Source organism: Aulonocara sp. 'chitande type north' Nkhata Bay, linkage group LG12, assembly GCF_057382095.1.
Source record: "Aulonocara sp. 'chitande type north' Nkhata Bay isolate Kocher_YH1m ecotype deep benthic linkage group LG12, A_spYH_male_GT1.1, whole genome shotgun sequence".
NCBI classification, from domain to species: Eukaryota; Metazoa; Chordata; class Actinopteri; order Cichliformes; family Cichlidae; genus Aulonocara; species Aulonocara sp. 'chitande type north' Nkhata Bay.
The window spans coordinates 26,864,064-26,887,902 of record NC_141355.1 but is presented as its reverse complement, the minus strand read 5'-3'; the positions used below and the strand labels follow the sequence as shown (position 1 = coordinate 26,887,902).

At 38.6% G+C, this 23,839-nt stretch overlaps 2 protein-coding genes across 3 annotated transcripts; both read right to left on the bottom strand.

The window, feature by feature from the left end:
- Window positions 1-11,713: 11,713 nt before the first annotated feature.
- Window positions 11,714-15,436, bottom strand: fbxo4 (F-box protein 4). The gene is made up of 7 exons (XM_086314693.1): window positions 15,186-15,436; window positions 14,163-14,434; window positions 13,866-14,086; window positions 13,465-13,540; window positions 13,206-13,378; window positions 12,893-13,098; window positions 11,714-12,801 (listed from the first exon to the last, which is right to left on the bottom strand). Exons 1-7 carry the CDS (start codon window positions 15,339-15,341, stop codon window positions 12,715-12,717), a joined length of 1,191 nt encoding a protein of 396 aa, XP_086170819.1. The 5' UTR covers window positions 15,342-15,436; the 3' UTR covers window positions 11,714-12,714.
- A 93-nt stretch (window positions 15,437-15,529) lies between these two features.
- On the bottom strand, window positions 15,530-21,910 carry rimoc1 (rab7a interacting mon1-ccz1 complex subunit 1). 2 transcript variants are annotated; one of them, XM_086314694.1, is made up of 6 exons: window positions 21,602-21,907; window positions 20,788-20,897; window positions 18,231-18,377; window positions 17,687-17,818; window positions 17,444-17,558; window positions 15,530-16,612 (listed from the first exon to the last, which is right to left on the bottom strand). In XM_086314694.1, exons 1-6 carry the CDS (start codon window positions 21,693-21,695, stop codon window positions 16,377-16,379), a joined length of 834 nt encoding a protein of 277 aa, XP_086170820.1. In that variant the 5' UTR covers window positions 21,696-21,907; the 3' UTR covers window positions 15,530-16,376. The 2 variants fall into 2 exon arrangements, with proteins under 2 accessions (XP_086170820.1, XP_086170821.1); XM_086314695.1 differs by lacking the exon at window positions 15,530-16,612 and adding an exon at window positions 17,138-17,342 and having other exon boundaries at window positions 21,602-21,910.
- Between the last annotated feature and the right edge of the window lie 1,929 nt (window positions 21,911-23,839).

The following is a 23,839-nucleotide window of genomic DNA, read 5'->3' as shown; positions in this document are numbered from 1 at the left end:
AAGACTGTGTAGTTGGCGCTCTGACATTTTGTAGTCAATAAATATTTTCTATGGACACTAATTTCATACTCTAAATTTACTTATGTGCACTGTTGTGTTTTTGAATTGTGTCTTAGGGCAGGGGAGTAAAAGCAAGTCATTCCAAAATACATTTTTTCTTTTATCTTCAGTGTCCACAATAACTTGTTTTTGTATTAAAATGGAAAAAGAACCATACTTTCTTTTTAAGGACTCTACATCCAAACCATAGACTGTATATAGAATATGGGCAACGTAATAGTAATGACATTGTTTTTTGGACTACTGTGCCCTAACGTTTTGTCTTTATCATACTGGCACTCCTCAAGCTCCTTTGCAGACATAAATGTCCAAATTTATTTGGGTAAGAGGATAGAAGAGTGTTAATTTATCGGACAAAACCAGCACCCTGGAAAACTAAAAGCTCAATAACCCCAAGAGGCCCGCTTAGTTTGGTTTCATGTTAATGACATTCGCAATACAACACAGAAGTCAGCAAAACAGTCTGTGCTCATGTCCACATATAATACAACAGGAAATTTGAAATGAGATTTAGCATTTGGTCATTACAAGAAAGAAATTCTGCCGTAAGGTCTTCAAGGCCATCATGAAACACTGATTCGGATTACGAAGAAAAGAAGGAAGATTATTTTATTCACTAACAGATGGGGGGGGAGGCTTTGGGCAATTTGACCTGCATTTTTCATTTTCCCCACTTCAGTGTTTTATTATTTCGTGGGGCATTAAAGAAAAACGAATGTTTATAAGCTCTAAATGGCCTGAGGTGATTCAACTTTGACAGAATGCAAATGAATTAACATTTTCACATTTCCACAACAAAAGTGGAATTTTGAAATCATAGCTACTCTGCTAAATGCTACAAAATATTTATAACAATTGCGTGAGACATTAAAAAGTTTTTGAGCACTGTGATTTAAAGAGTGGATCTGTGTGTATCCTGCCCCAGGATGCACACACATGCAGTAAATTATGCATAATTTTATTTTTGCAATTGGATTTCTGATGTCCCCTGAGCAGAAAAATACAATCAATCTTAAAAATCTGTGATGTAAACAACGGAATTTTTGTGGAAGAAAAACGTCTACAGGGCATCTTTAACTGCATACAGTTTTAATCATGAAATAATGATAGCATGTCAGTAAAAATCATCACCCTGGGAAGCTTTAAAACAAATATAATTTAGATGCCAGATGCCAGACAACTACATCGTCTTCAAAACAAGACAAAGTAAACATAAACAACCAAGAAAAATGTGGAATATAATGTTATGGAGCCGTGATTTTTTTCTCACCAGCAACCCAACAGGCTTATTATTTATGGTTTCATAAAGCGTGTCACTGTGTCTCAACATGGTTTAGCTATACTTTGTGACTGAAGGACAATAAATAAACATAATTTGGAAAAGGTTGTGGCAGAAATTATAGTCATTTTAACGAAATCTATTCAAACAATGACTGTGTTGTGCGTTTGCCCACTACTGGTTCCTGTAATACGTATCAGCAGGAGTGTACTTCTCCAAAATCATACGTCAGTTTCTGTGCCAAAGCTACGGGGTTTTCTTTAGAGGGGTGGAACAACACAAAATGATTATGGTGGAAAAAATTATTTTTACCACAGGCCTGATCGCTTGACAATCATCATCATGAAAACAAAAAATAAAAGAAAACTAAACTATGCTGTTTTGAGATATTTCCAGTTCACTTAGGCCCTGAAAAATCTTTAAACATTACAGCTTTCACCAAACTAGCATAATTTAACCAGGTATAACAACTCCACAGGAGCATCACGGTGTAGGAAAAATGGAACCACAATGCATTATTGTGGATGATTGCAGTGCAATTTCAGTCTCGGGTTCAGAATTGTTATATCTCTAGATAGCATGCAAACATTTTTCCTTAACTTCAACCCCAGCCTCAACATTTTAGTAAATGTAACACTTCCACATGAGTCTGCACATTACACCAGGTAGTGAGTGAGAGTCTACCTCGGCAGAGCCAATCAGACAAGAGTAAGGACATGAAAACAGCAGCAACCAGCTCCTCTAAATAAGCCTTGTGCTGCTGGATGTATTTACATACATTTGTCTGGAAATCAGTATATTTGTGAAGAAGCTAGGTACATATAAATATATATGTAATTTTTAACCTATGCACATATATGTTTGTGTGTCCACTTCCCTATATAAATATGGCTACTGGATGGTTCTAACGTCCCCTGCTCTTATTTCATAAGAGAGTGCGGAAAACTCAGAGTCAGCACATTGGCATGAGAAAAGTCTCTGCTGGAAGCAGATCAGGTCACACATCTGCAAACCCCGCTCATGTCTATGTGTGTGGGAGACCAGCAAGGGAAAGAGTGGGTGTCTGTGTGTATATGCATGCATATGTGTATAAATAAAATCAAGCATGCGTGTCAGAGAGAGAATGACAAAAGTAATGAGCACAAGCACGAGTCCAGCAGAGTCAAATTGCTTTACAAAATTTCCAGTTGTGTTTGTGCGCACGCGGGCATACAGCGGTTTGTCTAAAGCTATCGACTATTAAATGTTTTATGTTTTAAAATCAGGTTTTTCATCTTTTATAGGTGCCTGACGGTGGTAAAGCTGCTACTAGTCAAATTTGGCCATTTCAGAGACAGTTTTTAAAAAAAATAATCAGAACTGGAAAATTAACAGTGCCATTAGGCTTTAATGATTTATTGTGATTTACTGAATAGTTCAAATTTAGTGGTTGAGGTTTTGGAGTTCAATCTAATTTGAAGGAATCAAGTCTCTATCCAGTCTAACCCCTTCCAGCTCTGTTATTTGGACTAATTATATCTGTGCAACATGTACCTTTCCCTTTTGGTCTAAATCTGCTGTTTCTCTCTGTATGTCAGACACACACAAGCACATTCTGAAAACCATGACTGAAGCCCAGGTGTACATGGATGTGTGCAAAATGTAATGGTTTCCAGAGTGCTGTTGAGCTGTCAGAGGTTTTGGAACATAACAGCTGTACTTAATGTTGTGTGTGACGACAGCGAGACACAAACCGATGGCTGTAATGTCTCTTAAAACTACTCGCCTCATGTTTTGAAATTTCTTTTCAGCTGCACAGTAGGGGCTGGTGTGTAATTGCTGTAGTTACACAGCTTCTCACCACATGTCTCATCGTTGCTTTTCTCTGCATTAATGCAGAAGTGATCAAATAAAGCATCCAACTGAAGATGCTTTAGCTACATTAGGATGAATATTAGCAAGTTATGCATCTATAAAAATTGATGTGATGTTTAAGACACACTGCCGACGATTTTTTTATATCTGTATTTATACAGAGAATCGATTATGGGTAAAACTTTAAAGTAAAATACTGTTTTCAAGCAACTGCACAAATGGATTTATGAGATTCTGAAGTGAAAGTAAATATGGTTCTTCTAGAAAATAAAAGGCACAAAACACACCAAAAACACACAACCTGGACTGCTCAAAGTGCAGATGGCCACAAATTTTGGGTGATGAATAAGAAGAAGCAGAGCTGGAACTCTGCCTTCTGTGTATCTCATCAGAGTGCAGTGTGCGTCCTAATCAAAACTGCAAAATGAGAAACATTGTTCTCCTGTGGTTCGTAAAACGGTCAAGCGTTCACTGATGAAGAGCAAACAAACTGAGATTAGAAGCTTGCGAAACTGGTAAATGCATGTGCTGTTAATAAAAACGCAATAAGGAGGAAAAACAAAGTCCCAGACTACTCTTTTGGCAGGTGTTTGGATGGTGGTCATTTTTCTGGAATGATATAAACTCGGTTAACCTATTAGTGCAAGGCTAAATCAATTACCATTTCTTAATATATTGTAAACAGTGAAGTCATTTAGTAAGTAAGAAGCTTGATTACATGAATGTTTGCAGTTCCTCTTAATATTATTGTACTGGTTTCATATGATATTGAGTGTCTTTGGATGGTGTTGAATCCAACTGAGCAGTTTAGGTAAATCACAGCTCAATATTGGTGGGATAAAAGAGAAAATATTTAAAAAGAAAACTGCCAATTTCTAGAGAAAATCATAATATTTGTACTCGACATGCAGTACTTCTCAAACTTTAGAAGCCAAAGAAAGCTCACACTCCACAATCATTAACAATAAAAAAGATCCCATCTTAATTTCAGATGAACTAAAAAGTTAAGAATCGCAGCATCAGCTCTTCCTTTTGTTTATTCCCCCTTTAAGTCATATAATTCACTCCACGTTTTCCCCCAGGTGTGCCACCCCCACCACCCACATGCCCACCAATGAAGCCTGTGCAGAACCACTGTCCTAATGTCTTGCGTCTACAATAACAGATATAACTGTACAGATATCATAATCACTCAATTCTGAATTTGATGCATGCAAAGACACCAAAGAAAACAAGCACCTTCTGAGCATTTTAGAATAGCTTGATCACTTTTTAAAGAAACAGCGCTTCTGTCTCATTCCAGATGTTTGTATTTCTCCACTGAGGTTTCGGTATTTGTCAGCATGCTGTTTAACACAGCGGGACTGTACTGTACAAACACCCCGGAGCTGTAATTAACGGGACTTAACGGGTAACAATAGAAAAGTATACATCCGTCACATCCAGCTATGGCTGGCATCCCATCCCAAGCTCTCCAAATTTCTCTTGCAACGCCAATTTGCAGCACAGGAAAAAAAAAATCCCATTCGTTGTTGATTCTGCTGTAAGCTCTTAAAAGTGCGCACCAGAAGAACAAATGAGTTTGTGATGGGTTGGAAAGATTTTCTTTTTCTTTTTTTTCTTTTTTTTTGCGTAAAAAAAAGAAGTGCTGCATTTAAGCTAAGCCTCGAGACGTGCATAACATGCTTAAAATGTGGAGCTTTATGGGCACAAACAACGCATTTCACTCTTTAAAAACTTAAACTAACTTACTTCATCCGAAGCGTGGAGCTGAAAACTGCAAGCACGGCGCAGATTTACTTTTCAGAAGTTGCTCATCTGATGGCCAGCTCAAGCACTAACGGGTTACAAGTCCTGCTTCTTCTTCACTGCAGACTGCTCGGCCCGACTCAGTCCTCACCGGGACGACTTTTACATATCACTCAATCTCAGGATCGGACGCGTGCTTTCCTGGTGCGGTTTTTGCCTTATTTGCTGCTCATCGTCTAGACCACTTGGAGGGGTAGAGACACGCTACGTCGCTTAAACAGAGAAAGTGGGCAGTGTGTCTCGCGTAGCGATCAAGCGCCCTCATCCGCCAGCAATCCACTCTGCTCTGTTGACCACCACCACAGAGGGGGCAGCTAGGGAGAATGACTGCCGGGCCAAACTTCCAAAATAAAACCCCTTTAATACGCTGCCATGCTTTCTGGTGAGAGCAAAAGTGAAGAGAAAGTAGCGACCTGCACGAACAGCTTATTAGAGCAGACGAACTGTACTGTAGTTGAATGGGTGTGTTTAGAATAGTTGTTTATGTTAATTGTTAATGTTTTAGATATTTAGGAATGCGGTGAAATGTAGTTTTCTTTATTATTTAGATGATAAAGTCTTAGAAGAAAAAACGTTTTGCTTTTCTTTTTCACGTGAAATGTATATTCTCCCCCCAAAGGTTATATAACCATCAGAATAAGCCACAATGTATCCTGTCCTTGTGTGCAAAAGAGACATCGTTTAACTACAGGACACTTCCATGGTGGGGGGACTCTGTCCTAAACTGTAGCCTGTGGAGTGTCCACCAGAGACGTCACGCCAAGAGAGGCTCGGCCAGGATTTCAGCTGTCAATGGGCCTAAACCCCCACACCCATAAGCAACCAGTTAGTAAGGACGACCCGCCCCGACACGTGAATAACGTTTCATGCGCCAGCTGTTGCTGCTGGTTTGCTTTCCCCCCTGAGCACTGCATCCATATACGCTGTCTCATTATCGCCACAGAGCTTTTCATTTTTTCCAACGTGTTCATGATTTCACTTCCAATCGATGATTACTCAAATGCGATCAATGCAAAAAAAGTTCAACTGTCTCATTAAAACTACCCAAGCCTAATTTTGGAGAGCTGCAGCCTGCAACACACGAGTGTCCACATACCCATTATGAAAGTACGGATCACAGGCTGTGTAATGTATAAAGCTGAGCTAACCCTTGCTCTCTAAAACGGCAAGGAGCTTCAAACTCCAATTACCAATATCATGATTGGAGTTTTATTAACAAAAACTGAATAACCTAGGCAAGAGGGGCATTGAGACAAAGAAAAAGACACGGAGGAGGGCACAGAGGAGAACGAGTGCTTGTATTTCCTTGGTCCCAGTGCTTTTTATCTTTCTGCCAATGCACTGATGCAGTGTTGACATAATTTGTGATGTGATGAGAAAGATATGGAATTGGCCTGTCTTTACAGAGCTTTTATTTTTATATCCTGTCCTCTTCTTGTTTATGAGGTCCACAACTTATAGCTATGGCTTTTCCATGTCGTTCAACTGCAGTGCGCATAAAAACACTCAGTGAGAGACCAGGGCTGCTCCCATGCAACATAAATACTGTGAATTATAAACTAGCAGAGGAAAAAAGCTCGAACTGAAATAACTTTAATGAGGTTTGCAAGTGTTGTGCGCCATTATTCACTGCTGATCTTTCACTCGACACGTTGTGACATTAATTAAAGAAACAGAAAGAAGAAGAAAAAAACTGGCACTGAGCATGTACTGTATTGGTGAGTTACAGTATATGACAAAGAGCTGTGATTGGAGGAGATCGGGGGTGTTCAGTGAATTACTTGCTTTGTTGCTGAATCATGTGGAGTTACGCTGTAGTGAATGTGACAGGATAACAATGCATCTGTCCCACAGACTGATGCCACTGCAAGGGCACCGGAGGGGGGTAACAGGGCTGGAATTAAGTTCCCACCATGCAACCACCTAAGCTCTGCAGGGTGTTTAGTGAGCAGTTTAGTTTTAGTCATTACAGCAGCAATCGAAGAGATGTTACTCTTTAACAATATATATCATTTGCCACTGGTTGTTAGAATAACACTGTTGAGTTTTGTTTTATTTTAGGTTTGTACTTTACACCCAAATTGCTTTAGCTTTCCTAAAACAGTTAGATACTGAGCTCTATACCAAATTGCATTCAAACTCTGATGAGTCTGTTTCCGTAGCGCACTAATGTCAGTGGCTGCTTTGACATGTCAATAATATTTATAGTAAAAAAAAAAGTAAACGTAAGAAAACAGTGTGCGGTGCAGAAATCCAATATGTCACTTAGTGGAATGACATGGTTCATTTAGTATGTGGAGATTAATACAGCTACAGTATGTTTTGCTTTCTTTTGGATCTCTTTGAATGCCTTTTCTGGCTGTTGCTTTAAAACTGTGTTCGATCTGCGCTGACTGCCTGAAACTACCTTTGTGCAGCATGTCACAGCTGTATTCCTGTGATCGTTTTTCTGCAGTATTGTCTTTCAATAGCCATGTAATGTATGTTTGGCTGTCTGTTTTTATTTTCCCAATAATGGAAGTGTGCCCTTTGTGTCATCCCCTTCAAGTCAACCGTAATGCATTTATAGTTTCACAGCCAACTGTGGCTATATACAACTATGCCAGCTCCTTGTCACCTATTGGATTAGGATAAAAGAGAGGAGATGGCTACAGGGGGAAAACACACACACACACACACACACACACACACACACACACACACACACACACACACACACACACACACACGCACGCACGTACTAAAAACAACAGAAAATATACAGAAGGATCACACTGTTCCTGGTGCTTTATCTTCTTTAGTACAGAGTGAATGATGATTTGAACAAGCTCAAAATGATTCACAAATAATTCACTATTAATACTTCTACTAACCTGCCATGCATATGACAGCGGGAGGTAGGTGGGATGGACAGTGAAGTAGGAAGGAAATTGAAGTGAATTGGTGAGATTGCATGGGTTTAGTAAAACCCACAGAGTATCAGCATGAGAACCTCACCATGTGCAAAACAACACAATTAAGAGGGACGCTTAGCTTAATCAGTGAATGCATCATGCAAATGATGTTTTTTCTTTTTCCTAAACCTACTTTAATCTTGGCTGTTATCATAGAATACAAATCAGGGACTTAATTCTAATGAAAGGAGAAGAGAGTGAAGAAGAGGGATGATAGAACACAGAGTTGCTGCTATAAAAGAGAAGTTGGAAAAATACAGCGTGTTTAGCCCGGTGATTTGCAGTTTGAGTCAAATTAATAGTAATAATAGATACTTTGTACATTAGTCTGTATGTTTGCACTGGCATGTTTACTTATATTGTTACCTATTGTGCTTATATTAAAATGCATTATTGGTGCTTGTTTTTAAGTTTGATTAAGAAAATACGACAAAAAACCATCTAACATGCAATTCAATAATTACTTGTGCACCACTATATACAGACTGGAAAGTAAATATACAGAAAAGCAAAATATGCAACATTATGATTAATACAATATGTCAGATGTTTATTTTAAAGGTGTTGCTTTTTGTGGGTCCATAGAACCGGTTTATACAACAAATTTTTTCAATTCATAATGAACACCAAATTTTGAAATACTTATTAGCAATCTTGCAGCTCCACCATGTTCTAAACAGGTTTCTCAAACTTCAGTGATTGACTAATGTGTGTGCTATTTCTATCAAATTAAATAATGAAGTTTTCCCCTTTTCTGGTTTTGTTTTTATCTTTGTCAAATTTAGTTTCTGACCATCAAAGAACTTTAAAAATGGACAAAGATGACCCAGTTAAATACAAAATGCAAAATCCAAGCAAGTTTCGACAGTAGATCCAACACATCCTGGCAGCAAAAGCACACCAAACTAAAGTAATGGTTTACTTTCGCCTGCATTCACAGAAAAGTTGTTCATCACCAGAAAGAAGCTTCCCCCCCCCCCCCCCCCCCCCCACCCCCCCTTTGTTCATTCAGATTGCAGTGGCAAACTGAGTTATGAACACTGATAGATCTCTCCATAAGGCAACACCAGGATTACTAACAAAGGATTCTGGAAAGTTTTTTCCTGCATACCTGCCCTCAAAACAGATCCCCATGGTGTATGCACGATTTAGATTTAAATTGATGACTTCATTTATTAGAGAAAAAGTTATCGCCCCCTTGTTAAATTGCAAATTAATTGTGATTAACCGCATTTCTTGGAAAGATGAGTTCAATTTCATCAGCCACACCCAGGCTTGATTGCTGCCAGACCTGCTGAATCAAGAAATCACTAAAACAGAATTGTGAAAAAGCAACACATCATGCCATGATCTAAAGAAACACAAGATCAGATGAAAAACAAAGTCACTGACATATATCAATCTTGGAAGGGTTACAGAGTCATTTCTAAAGCTTTGGGAATCCAGCAAACCGCAGTGTTTTGGTGCTTCGGGACCTGGATGGCTTGCTGTAATTGATGGAACAGTGAATTCTGCACTCTACCAGAAAATCCTGAAGGAGAATATCCTGCCAGCATCTCATGTCCTAAAGCTCAACAACACTTGCAATATGCAGTAGCACAAAGATCTGAAACACACCAGCAAGTCCACTACTGAATAGCTTAAAAAATAAAAATAAAAAGGAAGGTTTTGGAGTGGTCTAGTCAAAGTCTGGACTTGAATCTGTTTGAGATGCTTTGGGCTGACATTAAACAGACTATACATGCTCAAAACCCTCAAATGTGGTTGAATGAAAACAATTCTGCAAAGAAAAGTGGTCCACAATTCTGCCACAGTTAACACAGAACACTAAATTGCACTAGGTTACATAAGCTAATTGTCAATTCATGAAATTAAATTACTTCCAACCATTTTTCCTTTTTAATAAAACACTATAAAACTGACACACACTAAGACACACTTCTCTACTTGGCATTTGACCAAGCTTAAATCCCAACTGTGACTCCATTTCTACATGCATGACTTTTCCCCTTTCTCTGTGCACAGTATTTTCAAAACATTCAGCATCTATCTCTCTTCACATCTTACTCTTCACACGTGTAGTATGTCTCAACTGCCCTAGTAGTGTTGCAGAGTCTGTCTTGCATCTGTAAACTGTCTTGGGTCAGTCAATAGAGGCTTCTTCTTCATGACATGGAATCCCCGAGGCCACATGTGCTTGTAGAAGACAAGAGGCAGCTGGAGGTCTGGTACTCATTCACTCTTCCAAAACACTCCCCCACCAACCAACTATTATGCAGAGATGTGTACTAATGGTTCACAGTCTGCAGCTTGAGTAAACAAACCTTGAAAATATCCTTTCCAAGCAAGTTTCGACAGTAGATCCAACACATCTTGGCAGCAAAAGCACAGCAAACTAAAGCAATCGTTTACTTTCGCCTGCATTCACAGAAAAGTTGTTCATCACCAGAAAAAAGCTTCTTCGCCTCTTCGTTCATTCAGATTGCAACGGCAAACTGAGTCATGAACACTGATAGAGCCAGTCTGTGGTAGAGCTCTCCATAAGGCAACACAAGGATCACAGAGCAATAACAAAGGATTGTGGAAAGTTTTTCCCTGCATACCTGCCCTCAGAACAGATCCCCAGGGTTTATGCACTGTCTCCCCCCCCCCCCCCCCCCCCCCCTTGTGCAGACTGTGCAAGCATGAGCACACATATACACAGAGAAGTACATAGACAGAGATGTAGGTAAATAAGTGTGGCATGAAGACCAGAACAGCAGAACAAGAGGTATATAAAGATAACATGTCAGGGGTCCGTCTATTACCACCAGAAACAGATGAATTACACGTTTATACAGTGGCTGACTCTTCCATCATCTCCCTAAAAATAGATATCAACAGAAAAAGAAAAAATAAATAAATCTGCACTTCAACTGCGTTCAGCACGGGTTAATGCACCCAAATTGCACCAATCATAGCCTTATTCTAACACTGCAAGCCTATGAAAATGACTACTGAGACTTTTGACGGAAGGCCTGCAGAAAAGGGTAGGGGGGTGCACTTTTGTCCATGACTTAACTAGAACAAAAGAGCATCAGTGAAGCACATTATCTTGTCAGGCCTTACCTGACAGAAAAATGATCCTATTGTTGCCAGCAGAAGGTGTGAACGTCATCACCAGGTAGACGGAATATGACAGTAATGGTAATTTTCAGAGAAAATACACACACGCGCGCACAACTTAAGCACATTAATGGAGAGACGTGATGATTTAAGTGCTGCAATTCTAAAGGAATTCAGTTTTAGAAATTTCTGCTTAAACCTCAACGTTGTCAATGCAGATTCTATTATATATGCATTTCATGTGTACCAGACACAAAATAAGCAAAATAAGCAATATGTGTGCTGCCATCGACATTGTAGGAGATGCCCATCTAAACTATTTGTCTGTAATAATACAAACTATCTCTGGGATTGAAAACTTTATGGTAAGAAAAAAAATTTGTCTTGTGTTCTGTATGTCACTAAAAACTGGATCCATTATTAGTTTGTCAGAAATCTTAAAAGTGGCATGATAGCAGGTAAAAGTCAAGATATTTACAATTCTAACAAAATGAAAATCAAAAGTAGTAAGAAATGCTACAGTAGCACCTCCTAGCTTCCAAAGGGTATTCTGTCATGATTCAATTCAAGAAAGAAATTCAATTTTGCCATCACTTACATAATATTTAAGGACAAAATGTGACCTAGAGATTAATAAGAATTGTCCCAAAAAAGTTTATTTATCATTTGAAAAAGAAGGATTTTCATCACAACACCGGCAATTCTTATATGTAAAAGAAAAGCAAAATGTGCAATAATAACAAAAAAAGATGTAAACAATTAAAATAATAAATACAGCTTTTATGAAAAAAATATATTGCTGCATTGACAGAAATATTCTTATGAAGTAAGGCTATTGTTAGTGCTCCATTATTCACAAGGAGTCACTTCAAGTGATCTTTCACTAGTTAAGCGAATGTGTAAGCCATTACATTATGGAGAATTAACAAAATTTGAGTCTGAGTAGTAACAAAATAAATGGTATGCCAATATTTGCTGATGTAAATTGGGTGGCTAGAAACCTTTGATCAGTAGGCAAAATATTTTGTATGAAAGTTGCATAAGCAGATTTTCTATAGGACAATTCTATAGGAAGTTAACAGAAATTACCTTTACACCAAAGTCATTTTACTCCATTAAGATCACAAAAAAGCCTTAAAAATACCATTTATCAAATGTTAAAGCATTCAGCCACATGACTAAGTGGTAACTCACTATGCCACTCATGATATGCCTAAATTAAAGCAGCATTTATGGTTTTAAATGATTAAGTGGTAATTAATTTGATTTGAATGTTTTTCCCAATTTTGCAAATAAAGTCTGTCTGCCTGTACATTCCTGTTGCTTTGTTCCTTCATCCACCACAAAACCATTAATGCAACTTCATTTATGCATCGCTCTTAAAATAGTGTTAAATGAAAGTAGTTTGTCGAGTTAGTGCACAGCTCCTTCATATTGATCTTTCTGCAAATAATACCAAAGTGTCTTTTAGGTGTCCAAGATCACTATTTACCCAATATTTTCTTTTGCTTCTAGTCCATATAATTAAACTGCATTGGCAAACCTTCAGTCCTGAACCTGAAGGACTCAGGAAATGTCCTAGTGTGTATTGGTGTCAAAAAAAGAAAAAAAGACCGATGTCTGCAGTTCTGATCCATCGTGCAACAGCAGGTGTTAGTAGAGTTTGACTCCAGAACATCTCAGCAGCCAGGAAATGCCATCCAAAAGCCCAGACAGGGATTCTGCCACTGTATCCTGTACCTGTTTATGAAAGAGAGAAACAGGCTGAAAAGCTCCACAAGCTGAACTCTGGATGGAAAAGCTTTCACCTGATCAAATATCAAGCAATTACCATCCAGGGGTTAGGCAGGTGGGGTAGGCCAAGTCTCTTTGCCATGTCAACACAGGGAGTTCGACACATGGATCTGGTGCTGGGAGTCCGAACTGTTTCTGGTTCCTCTCTTGAGATGCATGAGAGCACCAGCAGAGGTTTGGATGTGGAACCCCTACTGCAGTTTAGCACAGCTCGAATCTGGACTCCTTCAGACTTCTCACCACCTATTCACAACATGAACCATGAACCTACTGCAGATGTTCTGCATTGATCAGTCATTGAGTATGATGTGTCATTGTACTACACTACAAAAAAAGATGTGTTATTTTACCTCTCTCAAGCTCTGCATTGGCAACATAGATGAACCCATCCACCACTTGGCACACCTGCTGAACCTGAGGAGCAGGAACGCACACTGGGTCCCCTGAGTCGTCATTTCCTTCAAAGGTAAAGAGTTTATTGCTGATGCTCTCCTGTTGCACTCTGGCTCTTTCTCGCTCTGCCCTACAGACACAAAAACACAAAGATTAATAACTGCAAAAAGGATGAGAAACAACTGTGACTCATTCAGCAACAAACAAAGTGCTCACCTGTTGGTTGAATACAGAGTGAGGATGTTAAATTTGTGTTGGTTATTGAACATGTAACTTATCCCCGAGCCAATACCTGAAATAAACAAAGGTTTACGTATGTTTGTTTGTATTCTTTGGGTAGATAAGCTGTGTGTATGTAGTGATCTAGTGCCATCTAGTGGTAGACAATACACATAGCAAGTAAACTTATCTGTTGATTAATTCTGTGATTAAAATGCACTGATGTAATTTCTGTAACACATCATTATTACACGTTACCTTTAAAATAATCACATTTTATCTAATTTTATCTTTTATCTAAAGGACAAACTATGATTTACAATTGATTAAAAGGGAAAATCAGCCACTATATTATGCATTATGATGAGAAGCTTATCCTTAGATCAGTGTTATCTTACCATTTATCTGTCTGTGCGGAGTGCCTGACACAGGAAGTATATCTGGAGCATGCATAAGCCTTGTGACTAAAGAGACATCCAGCTGCTCCATGCCAGGACCAAACATGGCGTAACGCGGTTCAGACGAGGGTACCAGGGACTGAAAAAATGAGGTCACCACCTCATATGCTGGTCGTGTAGGAATCCACTGCTGTCTGGAGGATGGGCAACCTTTCAGGTATCTGTTGATACACAAGGTTTGCTCAGAAATTTTTCCAGGAAACTGACGGTAATGCAGGATAACAGGGGGATACTCACTCTGACATGTAGTCAAATTTTAGTTTTATTCCTTCATTTCCCTCTTCTCTATCATCCAGGCTCTCGTCTTCACTTATTAGCGGTGCATCCAGCAAGTCTGGATGGGGTATGGTCACATGATCAATGGAGGGCCAGTATGGCATATCCCGCAATAGGAAGTATCTCCACAGTAATGGATCTCTAACCATGGCCCTCCAGTAACGACTTGTGGCTCCAAGGTGGCAGAGATCCGCAGGAGACAGAAAGGTCATGATCAGAAACTGTACATCCACCTTCGGGAGGAATGGCGGAGCACAATTATTTTGATTTTCCTAGATCAACAATAAATATTTCTAGATTAACCTCCTAGACCAAAATACTCAATTGTGCTCTACAAGGGCCTGATATCCACTTAGGAGGACATTATACTGCTACTGTTCTATCAAAATTTTAAACAAATATCCTCATGTGGCTCTTATTTTTCTTAAAAACAAAAATAAGGTAAAAAGAAAAAAAAATCTGGTAATTCTTTGTTTTTACATTCATCGGGCCCCAATATCTGCCCAATATATGTCCAAATATCAAAGTGAAATTGCAAATGCATGCCGTGGAAGAGTTCGGGTCTTAGGAGGTTAAAATTCCTAGTTAAACCAATTATGTGTATTTGGTTAAGAAGTAGGAAAAATACAGATTGGAAGGGGATAATGGACAATCACTAATACAAGCAATTCTATAATCAGCTGATATACTTCAAAGATAAGTCAAAGGAACTCAAAGTATGGCAGTGTTCCTGCTCAGAATAGTGCAGTCGAGGCATGCCAAATCGGGGACGGGAGGCAATTACGACTACTTTGGAAGCCTACAAGTTGAACGCGACACTTAGACTGAGCATCTATCATTTTTTCTATAAACAGCTTTCAGACTGTGTGTGTAGAACCTGAAGAGAGCAACACTATCCTTTTAGGCTTGTCCTGTCTGAATGAGTGACATATAGGCTACATAGGTAGACGTACACAGAATTCTCCTATGAATGATTCGACTTACCGGTAAGGTATCCAAAGATCCATACTGTTGTTCTTCTTTTCCCGAGTCTCCAACTGTCAAATCGGCTTCAACAACTTTATCAGGGAAATAGCGGTCTCTAAACCGCCTGAGGCTGCGGATCACCAAAGACTCCAGCTGCTGGATCTTTTCAGCCATGTCTTAATTTGTGTCATATGCGAATATTTACTGTGTACAACTAAACACTATGAACCAAGGAAATGCCAACACCGATGTTTTCCTGTCACTTCCTCATAGCAGTGGAGCATTGTGGGTATTGTAGTGCAGTATCATCAAACAAAACAGGAATACGTAGTAAAAGAAAATCTGGAAGGCAAACTAGGAAATTTTTCTTAAAACAAAGCACGTTTATTGTCAACAAGGACATTAAAAAACAAAATGATAGATTTTTTTGCCCAAACAACACAGTTTCTCTATTAATAGTTACACTATCAATGTTATTCAAGTTGCAGAAAAATGGAAGTTGCAATAGATGAAAATACAAGTGGTGCATTACAAAGCTGGTATGAACAAACCTGAACATACTTTGAATTGGTCATTAATACGTCACTGACAAACAGTTCGAACACCTTTCTTTGCCTTCTGTGTGTATACTTTATACACAAATTCAAATAATGCATATGCTATTTTAATATATATTAAAAGCATAACAAAATGGCAACAAAACAATAAATAAATGTTAATGTGCAATGTCTCATTTCCAGCTGTATTATCTTTAAACTTGTTACAATCTTAAAATGAAAAGTCAATTTTTCTTTTTTATTATTCATAACCTCTTTAGTAATATTAATGCTATTGTGACACATTCTTAGAGCAAAACAAATGCCCCAATCAACAGTCTGGAATCAGAGTGGCCACTGCTTTTTCAGCAGGCCAGGGGCAAATAATTATTCAACAGCCTCTTGTGCAGCCCTTCTATTACAATGCTTGTCTTATACTCTAACTTCTCATTCATCTGCTTTGGCCTGGGCTGTTTGGCATAGGATTAGGTTGCCTGTAGACACTGTTCCAGCATCTCCTTTCTTCACATTCACTCTCTCCCTGTGCCTCCCCATAAACTTTCACAAGACTGCACCCCATCCGATGGGCTCCATTTTTATTTGGGATTGACACATTTGAATATTGAACTTTGATCTGTTCCTGAGGGCAATTGTAACAGAGAAGCTATATTTTTCACTGTAAAATACTGAGGATTTCCTTGGCATTCTCTGTGTTCCAGCCCTGCCCTTGGAGAGGGCCCTCACAGGCAAGCACATATTTGTTGAGGATCTGTGTGCCAATGTCCCGAAACTGGAGGCGATCTTCTTTGTGCTCCGTAGTGTCAGCGCTGCAGTCCTCGTACTTGACTGCCCAGAAACACATTTCGCCAATGTACATCATTGTCAACAGGTGTGTGTCTGAGAAAATGCCTGACCCAAAAGATAAACCGGTAGTTAGTAAGACCAGTTGGCGACAAAAGAACAGATTGTTAAAAAAATTTCTGTGTCAGTTTTCAGTTATCCAGGTCATTGTAGTATTAGAAGAAGAAAAACAAAAAGTGATGGATTTCTTTAACTCTGTTGAAGACTTTTCACCTCTCATCCCAGAGGCTTCTTCAGTTTGGCTTCTGTATGTAGAGCCCCAGGTATTTAAACCCTAGTGGGGGTTGTCCCTTAGGAGGTGGTTGCTGACCACTATTAAGACCACTATTAATCATGTGAATCATCAAACAAGCCAAGGTGAGCCATATCCAGTTTTTGGGGCAAGTTTTTTCCGAAGTGTCACCTGAAACTTCTGGTGGTAATGGTCCACGCCTTTTTTCACATCTATACACCTAATTCTGTACCTGTACCCATTATTACGTATGGGACTCTCCACCTTTTGGTTTTAGAATTGAAAAGCCTCTGGGATGAGAGAAAAAGCAGCTGACCTTCAATGAAGGTCAGCTGCTTTTTTTTTTAAATTCTCCTAAGATTTTCAAAGATGGGTAACAAATTAGAAGTAAAAAACTCCTTTACTAAGGAGTTCAGCCCCCAAACCACATTTAATGATCCCTGCCAATGATTACTCTGGGATGTAATTCTCAGTAACTATATTTATTTGCCAAAACTCTTGTCTCCAAGGACAGAAGAGATTCCAGTGAAGCTGTCAGGTTTCTCCCTACCACAATATAACACAAACATCCGATCACATAACTGTGGAGGTTGTGGGTTCAAGTGTATTCCTTCATTTATCACGTCTATAATAAATAACACATTTACCTTCAGATAAGATGTTTGCTGTAGCAGTGTCATGTAGCACCACACCATCATTGAGCTTTACAGAGTTTCTCACCTGCAGCATCCGCATCAGGTATCGCACACCTTCCTGAATACACTGGGTCAAAAATGTTTTTAATGTTAAAAAAGAAACATAAAAAAGTGGTAAACTATTGGTTTTAATCAAAGTAAAGTTGTACAGCTAACAATGAATGAAACTCCTTAGATCTCTGCATTGTTTGTTACCTTAAGGAATGTTTCCTTGTTTTTCTTGATCCACTGCTTTCGCTGATGAAGGGTATGACAGTACATATACAGCAGAGCTCCACGTCTCCAGTAGAGACATTCTAACAGCTCTAAACCCAACACAGACTGCACCTAACATAAACCAAAAGACACGAATATCAATATCAGACACTCCATGATGCCTCATCCATATTTATTTCATAAGCACTTTAAAAGCATGTGTCCAAGTGTGAGTAGCGAAACCACAAATCAAAGGGAAAATTAAAGTTGAACTGACGTCCAACTGAAAGTAGGATAATTACTGGATAGTTAACCAGACCAAGAAAGAAACACATGGACACAAAAAAAAAAAAAAAAAAAAAAAAAAAAAGAGTGTCTGCTCCTCTTTTATATCCTTTGGGTTGTGGGTTTGTGTCCTAGTAACCTCTATAGTCTTATATTGTAATAACCAGACTACATGACAGTTTGTGATTTGATACAAAGTACACTATTCATAAAATGGAGTAGAAGACAACACCAAAATCGGTTTGAGACAAATACAAACCTCTTGTGCTGGTGCAAGCCGTGCGGCCAAAACTTCAGGTTCAGTCAGATCTTGAAGAAGCTGCTGAATTTTAAATGGTGAACAGTCCTCAGGGAACTCCTGGTCCACCAGTTTATTCTCTTCATAAAAAGTGATGTCTAGAATCACCTAAATGATGAAAAATAAAATAATTTACAAAAAAAAGTAAAACTGAATGTGTTAAAATTGTCTTAAACATTTTGCCTGCACCATGTATAACTTTGCAAAATAGGATAAAGGCCTATAATAAACCTGCCAGCTGTTGCTCCTTCTTTAAACCAATTAAGAAAACTATTTAGGGGGGGGACGACAACAACAACGGTTAGAGATATCTGTATCTAATCTGGAGCTGTAATACAACATAAGCACGCACAACATAAATGAAACTGAATTGAATTTAGATCACGTAAAGCAATTTCCAATAATGCAGTCACTGATTTTACTGTCCCATCAGATCAGCTGCCTAATCAAAAATATTTTTTCTGTCTTTCAAAAAGCTTTAGTATGATGGTTCTTGAACCTCCTCAGAGATACATTTAGGGGAAAATATAGGCTAAAGGCTGAAGGATAGAGTGATGAGAATGGCAGGAAGTACAGTACGCAGAATGGAAAGCACCCCAAAATCACATTGATACAACTGTAACAAATGTAAAACAAAACCACCATCTTCAACATTTCTTCTTCCCTAACTGAACCATCTCTTGTGGGTTGGTATGGAGTTAGAGGTTTTGTTTTACAGTTTATGGCAAACATTTTACTCCTAAATTTTTAAAGCAATACGCTTCAGAATATCTTTAGTAAAGTTAATCTAGACCAGTTTGCATTAGACATTATTACAATGTCACACAGAGGCTGTAAATCGTTAAAGGAACAGAACTAAAACACTCATAATTAGAGGGTTTTCATTTCAGACAAAGTTTCCATGTTTTCCTGATATGAGCTCTGTAATTATGTCAAAATTTAGATAAGAGCTAAACAGAAGACAGCAGCAACTGCAAAGACGGCCCTTTCAATGAACTCATTATAGAAGACACTATGTTAGCAACATTAGTTGCTAAATAACAATTATTTTGATAGCAGACTAATGTGCCTCATTTTTCTTTGATTAGTCAACGATTATTTCAGTAACTCTTATCTACACTTCCTGTAGGCAAACCTCTTATTCTAGGCTCCAGTACCTTACCTGCTCAAGTCTGCCCACCTATGAATACCCTGTTGTCTTGTCCCACAGCAAAAATAATGACATATGAATTTGAAAATAATCAAATGGTTCTTTTAACATTACTCAATAGAACCATCAGAATAAAAATGAAATAAATCAAAATATTAGGTAATATAAATTAATTTGCTAGTAGCATTTAAACAAAGAAAAAATGTGCAAGTAGGAAACTAAAAATAGTTTCTATCCATAAGTTCAAATAAAGCTTTGAGATCTTTGAGATGATGTTCCCAGCTGTTAATAACCATGCTGAAGATGTTCTCTGTCCTGACTTTAGCCATTTGACAGGTGCATGAGCCTCTTTATTGGACAAAGTCACCCGTATGCCTGTGCTCAACAGTTAAGAAAATACAATTCTGCGTCAACAAATTTTTATAGTCGATGGCAATGATTATGGTGATGAATTGTTGCAGCCCTAAAATTCACAGGAAATTATTTTCAGAGAGTATAGAAAATTTCTTAGTGTTTATTACTGAATAGACGGTGAATTTTGTGATTATGTCTGTGACACAACATTTATGTTACACTACTTTACAAACTTAGCTACAGTTCTTGACATGTAACTAGCCTTTGCCTGCTCTATGTTCACTTACTCAAGCCAGAGTCAATATAGATGTGCAGACAGATTTACTTTTTTTTATATAAACTCCCTTATAGTACAGCTGCATTTTATAACTTGCTTCTAGCTATACATGACAATTTAGTCTGTTACACAGACACTAAACCAACAAATATGGGTATTCAATCCCCTGGACATGTGTGTACAATGCTAAACTTAAACTGTAAAAGTAAAGAGACTGGAATGTGTTCAGTTTTTACTTTGTAGAGATGATCGTTTTTTAGTGGCTGCATAGTGTAGTGGTTTACACATCCATCTAACAAATAAAAGATCCCTGGTTTGATTTTGGGAGGAGACACAAATCCCCTTGGGGTTGCAAAAAAGTAAAAACTATATGTGTGAGCAACCAACTGTGGTGACCCCTTGTGAAAATGGGAACAACTGAAAGCATCTTTAAGATATGCAGGGTTTTTATTAAAATGTAGATACAACAGTAACCTACTGCAAACCTGTCACTTTCTGCTTCCACCTTCTAAGATGATTTAGACATTTTATATTTGCGTTTAATACTGCTAAGCAGTGTAAGTAAGAAAAATTTCCTTGTGTTCAGAGGACCTTAGTTGGGTATTTTATCCTGTTTTCTGTGGTTTTGGGGACAAAAATCACTAGTAGTTTAAAAAAAACCCTCATGTTACTGACTACTTAATAAAATAACTTACTGAAACGCAAGAGAGTAAATACAATTTGATGGAAGGAAGTACCTGTGTGTAATCCTGCAGCAGCTTGGATAGGTTGCTACTCTCTCCTCCTTGTCTGTAAAAGCTTTTCAACTTGTCTAGTATGGCAGATGCATTCTGTAAATAGTCATCATCTACGGAAGAACCATATGTTAACATATTACCCAAGTACAAATCTAAACTCATGAAAAATCCCGAGTTATCGCGATTGTTGATCGGGACTTTATAATCATCCACAATTCGACTCATGACAGGAAAAAAAATATTTTAGCATAAAACATAAGCTGACTAGCCCATGCGAGCATTCACAGATAAACGTAAGGCCAAAAATGCGCACTAACACGGTGGCGTTTGAGGTTCAGATACAAGTTAAAGTAAAAAAGTTAACGACACCATTTAACATGCAATAAGGACAAGGTAGATGCTTCGTTGCTTTATTGATGACAGTCGTTTAGCTAGCATTACCAGCCATCATGTGTCATACCTTCACATATGTCAACAATACTGCATTTTAGCTAACGTTAGCAGTTAACTCAAAAACCCTAGTGAAATACAAACATAACTCCGCGAGTTATGTACATTCTCCTGCAACGTTGCTAACCACTAATTATAATTAACTAACTGCATATGCACTGATGTGTTCAGAAAGGTTGTTTTGTTTTGTTTTTTGCCAAAATGCAATATTTCATTAGACAGCAGCTGTTGTCATGGTTGCAAGCTAACGTACGCTGGAAGTTAGCTTGATTGCTTGCTTGCTAGTCGATTCCTTAACCAAGACTGTTTGCCACGTACTAAATGAATTGCCGAAAGGCAAACAAATAAACAGTGTAATCGGTACCTTGCTTTTCAGCTCTGAGACTCGAACACTTGATGTCTAACTCAAATATTCTTCTCTCCAACTCGAAACCTTGTCGTCTGTAGTCGTCGGCCATGACTAAAAGTACCAGTCACGGGAGCTACGGATTTTACTCACGTGTTCAAAGAATTTTCAATTTCCGTTTCTGTGCATGCACGCGCACGGCCATAGGATTATATCAGTAAGTCGTCCCTGCGTTTGCAAAAACGTTAACTTTAACCTGTAAACATACGTGTACTTTTAGATAGTGTGGTGGTGCTGACAGCTGAAGGGAGCGTGCGTGCTATAAAGTTAGACGTCAGCTGAGGCGACTTTGGAAAATAATAACTCAGACAGTAGGAAACAAACTGTTGGTAGCCGGTTAGAATAAAAAAAAAAAGGGGGGGGTTAGTGAGTTTTTAGTTATTTAGTCCAGTGCAATGAGTCCTATGCCAGAAACCGTTTCTACACAAAGTGGAAAGATAAATTTCAAAGGACGGATGAAAAAAATGATCTGTGGGTTTTTGCTTGAAATGTCAGGGATGCATGCAGAGGAAAGATATGAGAAGTGTAGGGATGAGCTACAGATTTCTGTTTGTTGGAGGGGGCATATTGCTGGAACCTGTGGATACAAATTAAATGAGGAAAATAGAAGGGGAAATTCTGTGCAACATGAGGCAGACTGGGAAAAATTCAGGTATTGCAAGAAGTGTGTTGCAAACTGGTGTAGGACATCTGCCTTGTGCCTCCTCAACATTGTGTTTTCATGGGGCAGAAGGGGAAATAACTAATAACTAAATTCTTTTTTGAGCTGGGTCACCACAGTGGATCTTCATCATCCATTTCAATCCCTATCTCCAATTCTCTGCTGTCACACCAACCCACTGCATGTCCTCTTTCACTACATCCATAAACCTTGTCTGTGGTCTTTCTCTTTTCTTCCTGTTTGACAGCTCCATAGTCAGAATCCTTTAGCCAGTATATCCACTATCCCTCCGCATGTGTCGAGACCATCTCATCTCACCTTTCCTCTCTAACTTTGTCTACAATTGGCTCCATCTCTTGTATATGCTTTTCTCTCATTCACACACGTATTCAGTCTTGCATCTACTGACTTTCATTACTCTTTCCTCTAGCACGCACCTCCACCTCTCCAGACTCCCCTTTACCTGATCATACAGATTTGATATTGATATTTGGTAGCAAATGATCAATAGGGTTGTTGAAAGCTTCAGAAAAAAAATTCTCCTGGTGGAAATGTAGGTAGCTGCAATTAGGTTGCTTTGTGCAAATTAAACACTAAAGTTTTATCAAATTAAAAGGCCTAGCCTTTTTGGCAGTTGAGTTCTGGAAGTTTCTAAAGAGTCGATATAGGCTTTCCAAATTCAGAAGAATTGGGTTTTAATGCATCATGATTTTTTTTTTCTATGTCAAAATTCTAATGAAAAAAAAAAGAGAATGCCTTCTCAACACCACTGTGCATTTAATTATGAGCTATTGTTAATCTCCGTCTCTCTTCCACAGCATGTCTTTTGTCTTGTCTCCTTCCCCTCAGCCCCAACCCTGATGGCTGCCCCTCCCTGAGCCTGATTCTGCTGGAGGTTTCTTCCTGTTAAAAGGGAGTTTTTCCTTCCCAATGTCGCCAAAGTACTTGCTCATAGCACGTCGTCTTTTGTGAGTTGTTGGGGTTGTTCTGCATTATTGTAGGGTTTTTACCTTTCAATATTAAACACCAGGAGGCAATTCCTGTTTTGAAATATGGTTTCGATATAAATAAAATAAATTTAATCAAATGTGAAACTGTCTTTGTGTGCTAGCAGATGTTGGGATTGAAAGCACTGATGGCGTGGATAAGATTAGGTAGAAAATGTAGATTTGCATGTGCCATTTGGCAGGATGCTGTGCCACTGCATCCTTAGTGAGAGGCTGAATCATCAATGTGATAATGGGATGCAGTGGGGAAACAGAGATTGGAAATTGCTCTCATGCATTGCAAGCTGTGTCAGGGAAATTAATGTTTTCTTCGTGGACCTTTGAATACAGTATAGCCCTACTAAAAAAGAACAAGAGAACAAGGGTAGTATTGGGCTTTCTCAAACGCTATGACGCTACAACACCAACAGTAGGCGGCAATGCACTAAAACATGCCTAGCTTACCAGGTGGGGGAAAGATAACGAAGAAGAGCTTCTCCTTTCATCCTCTTTGAAAACAGCCAATAGCGTCGTGTCGCCGAGCTGGGC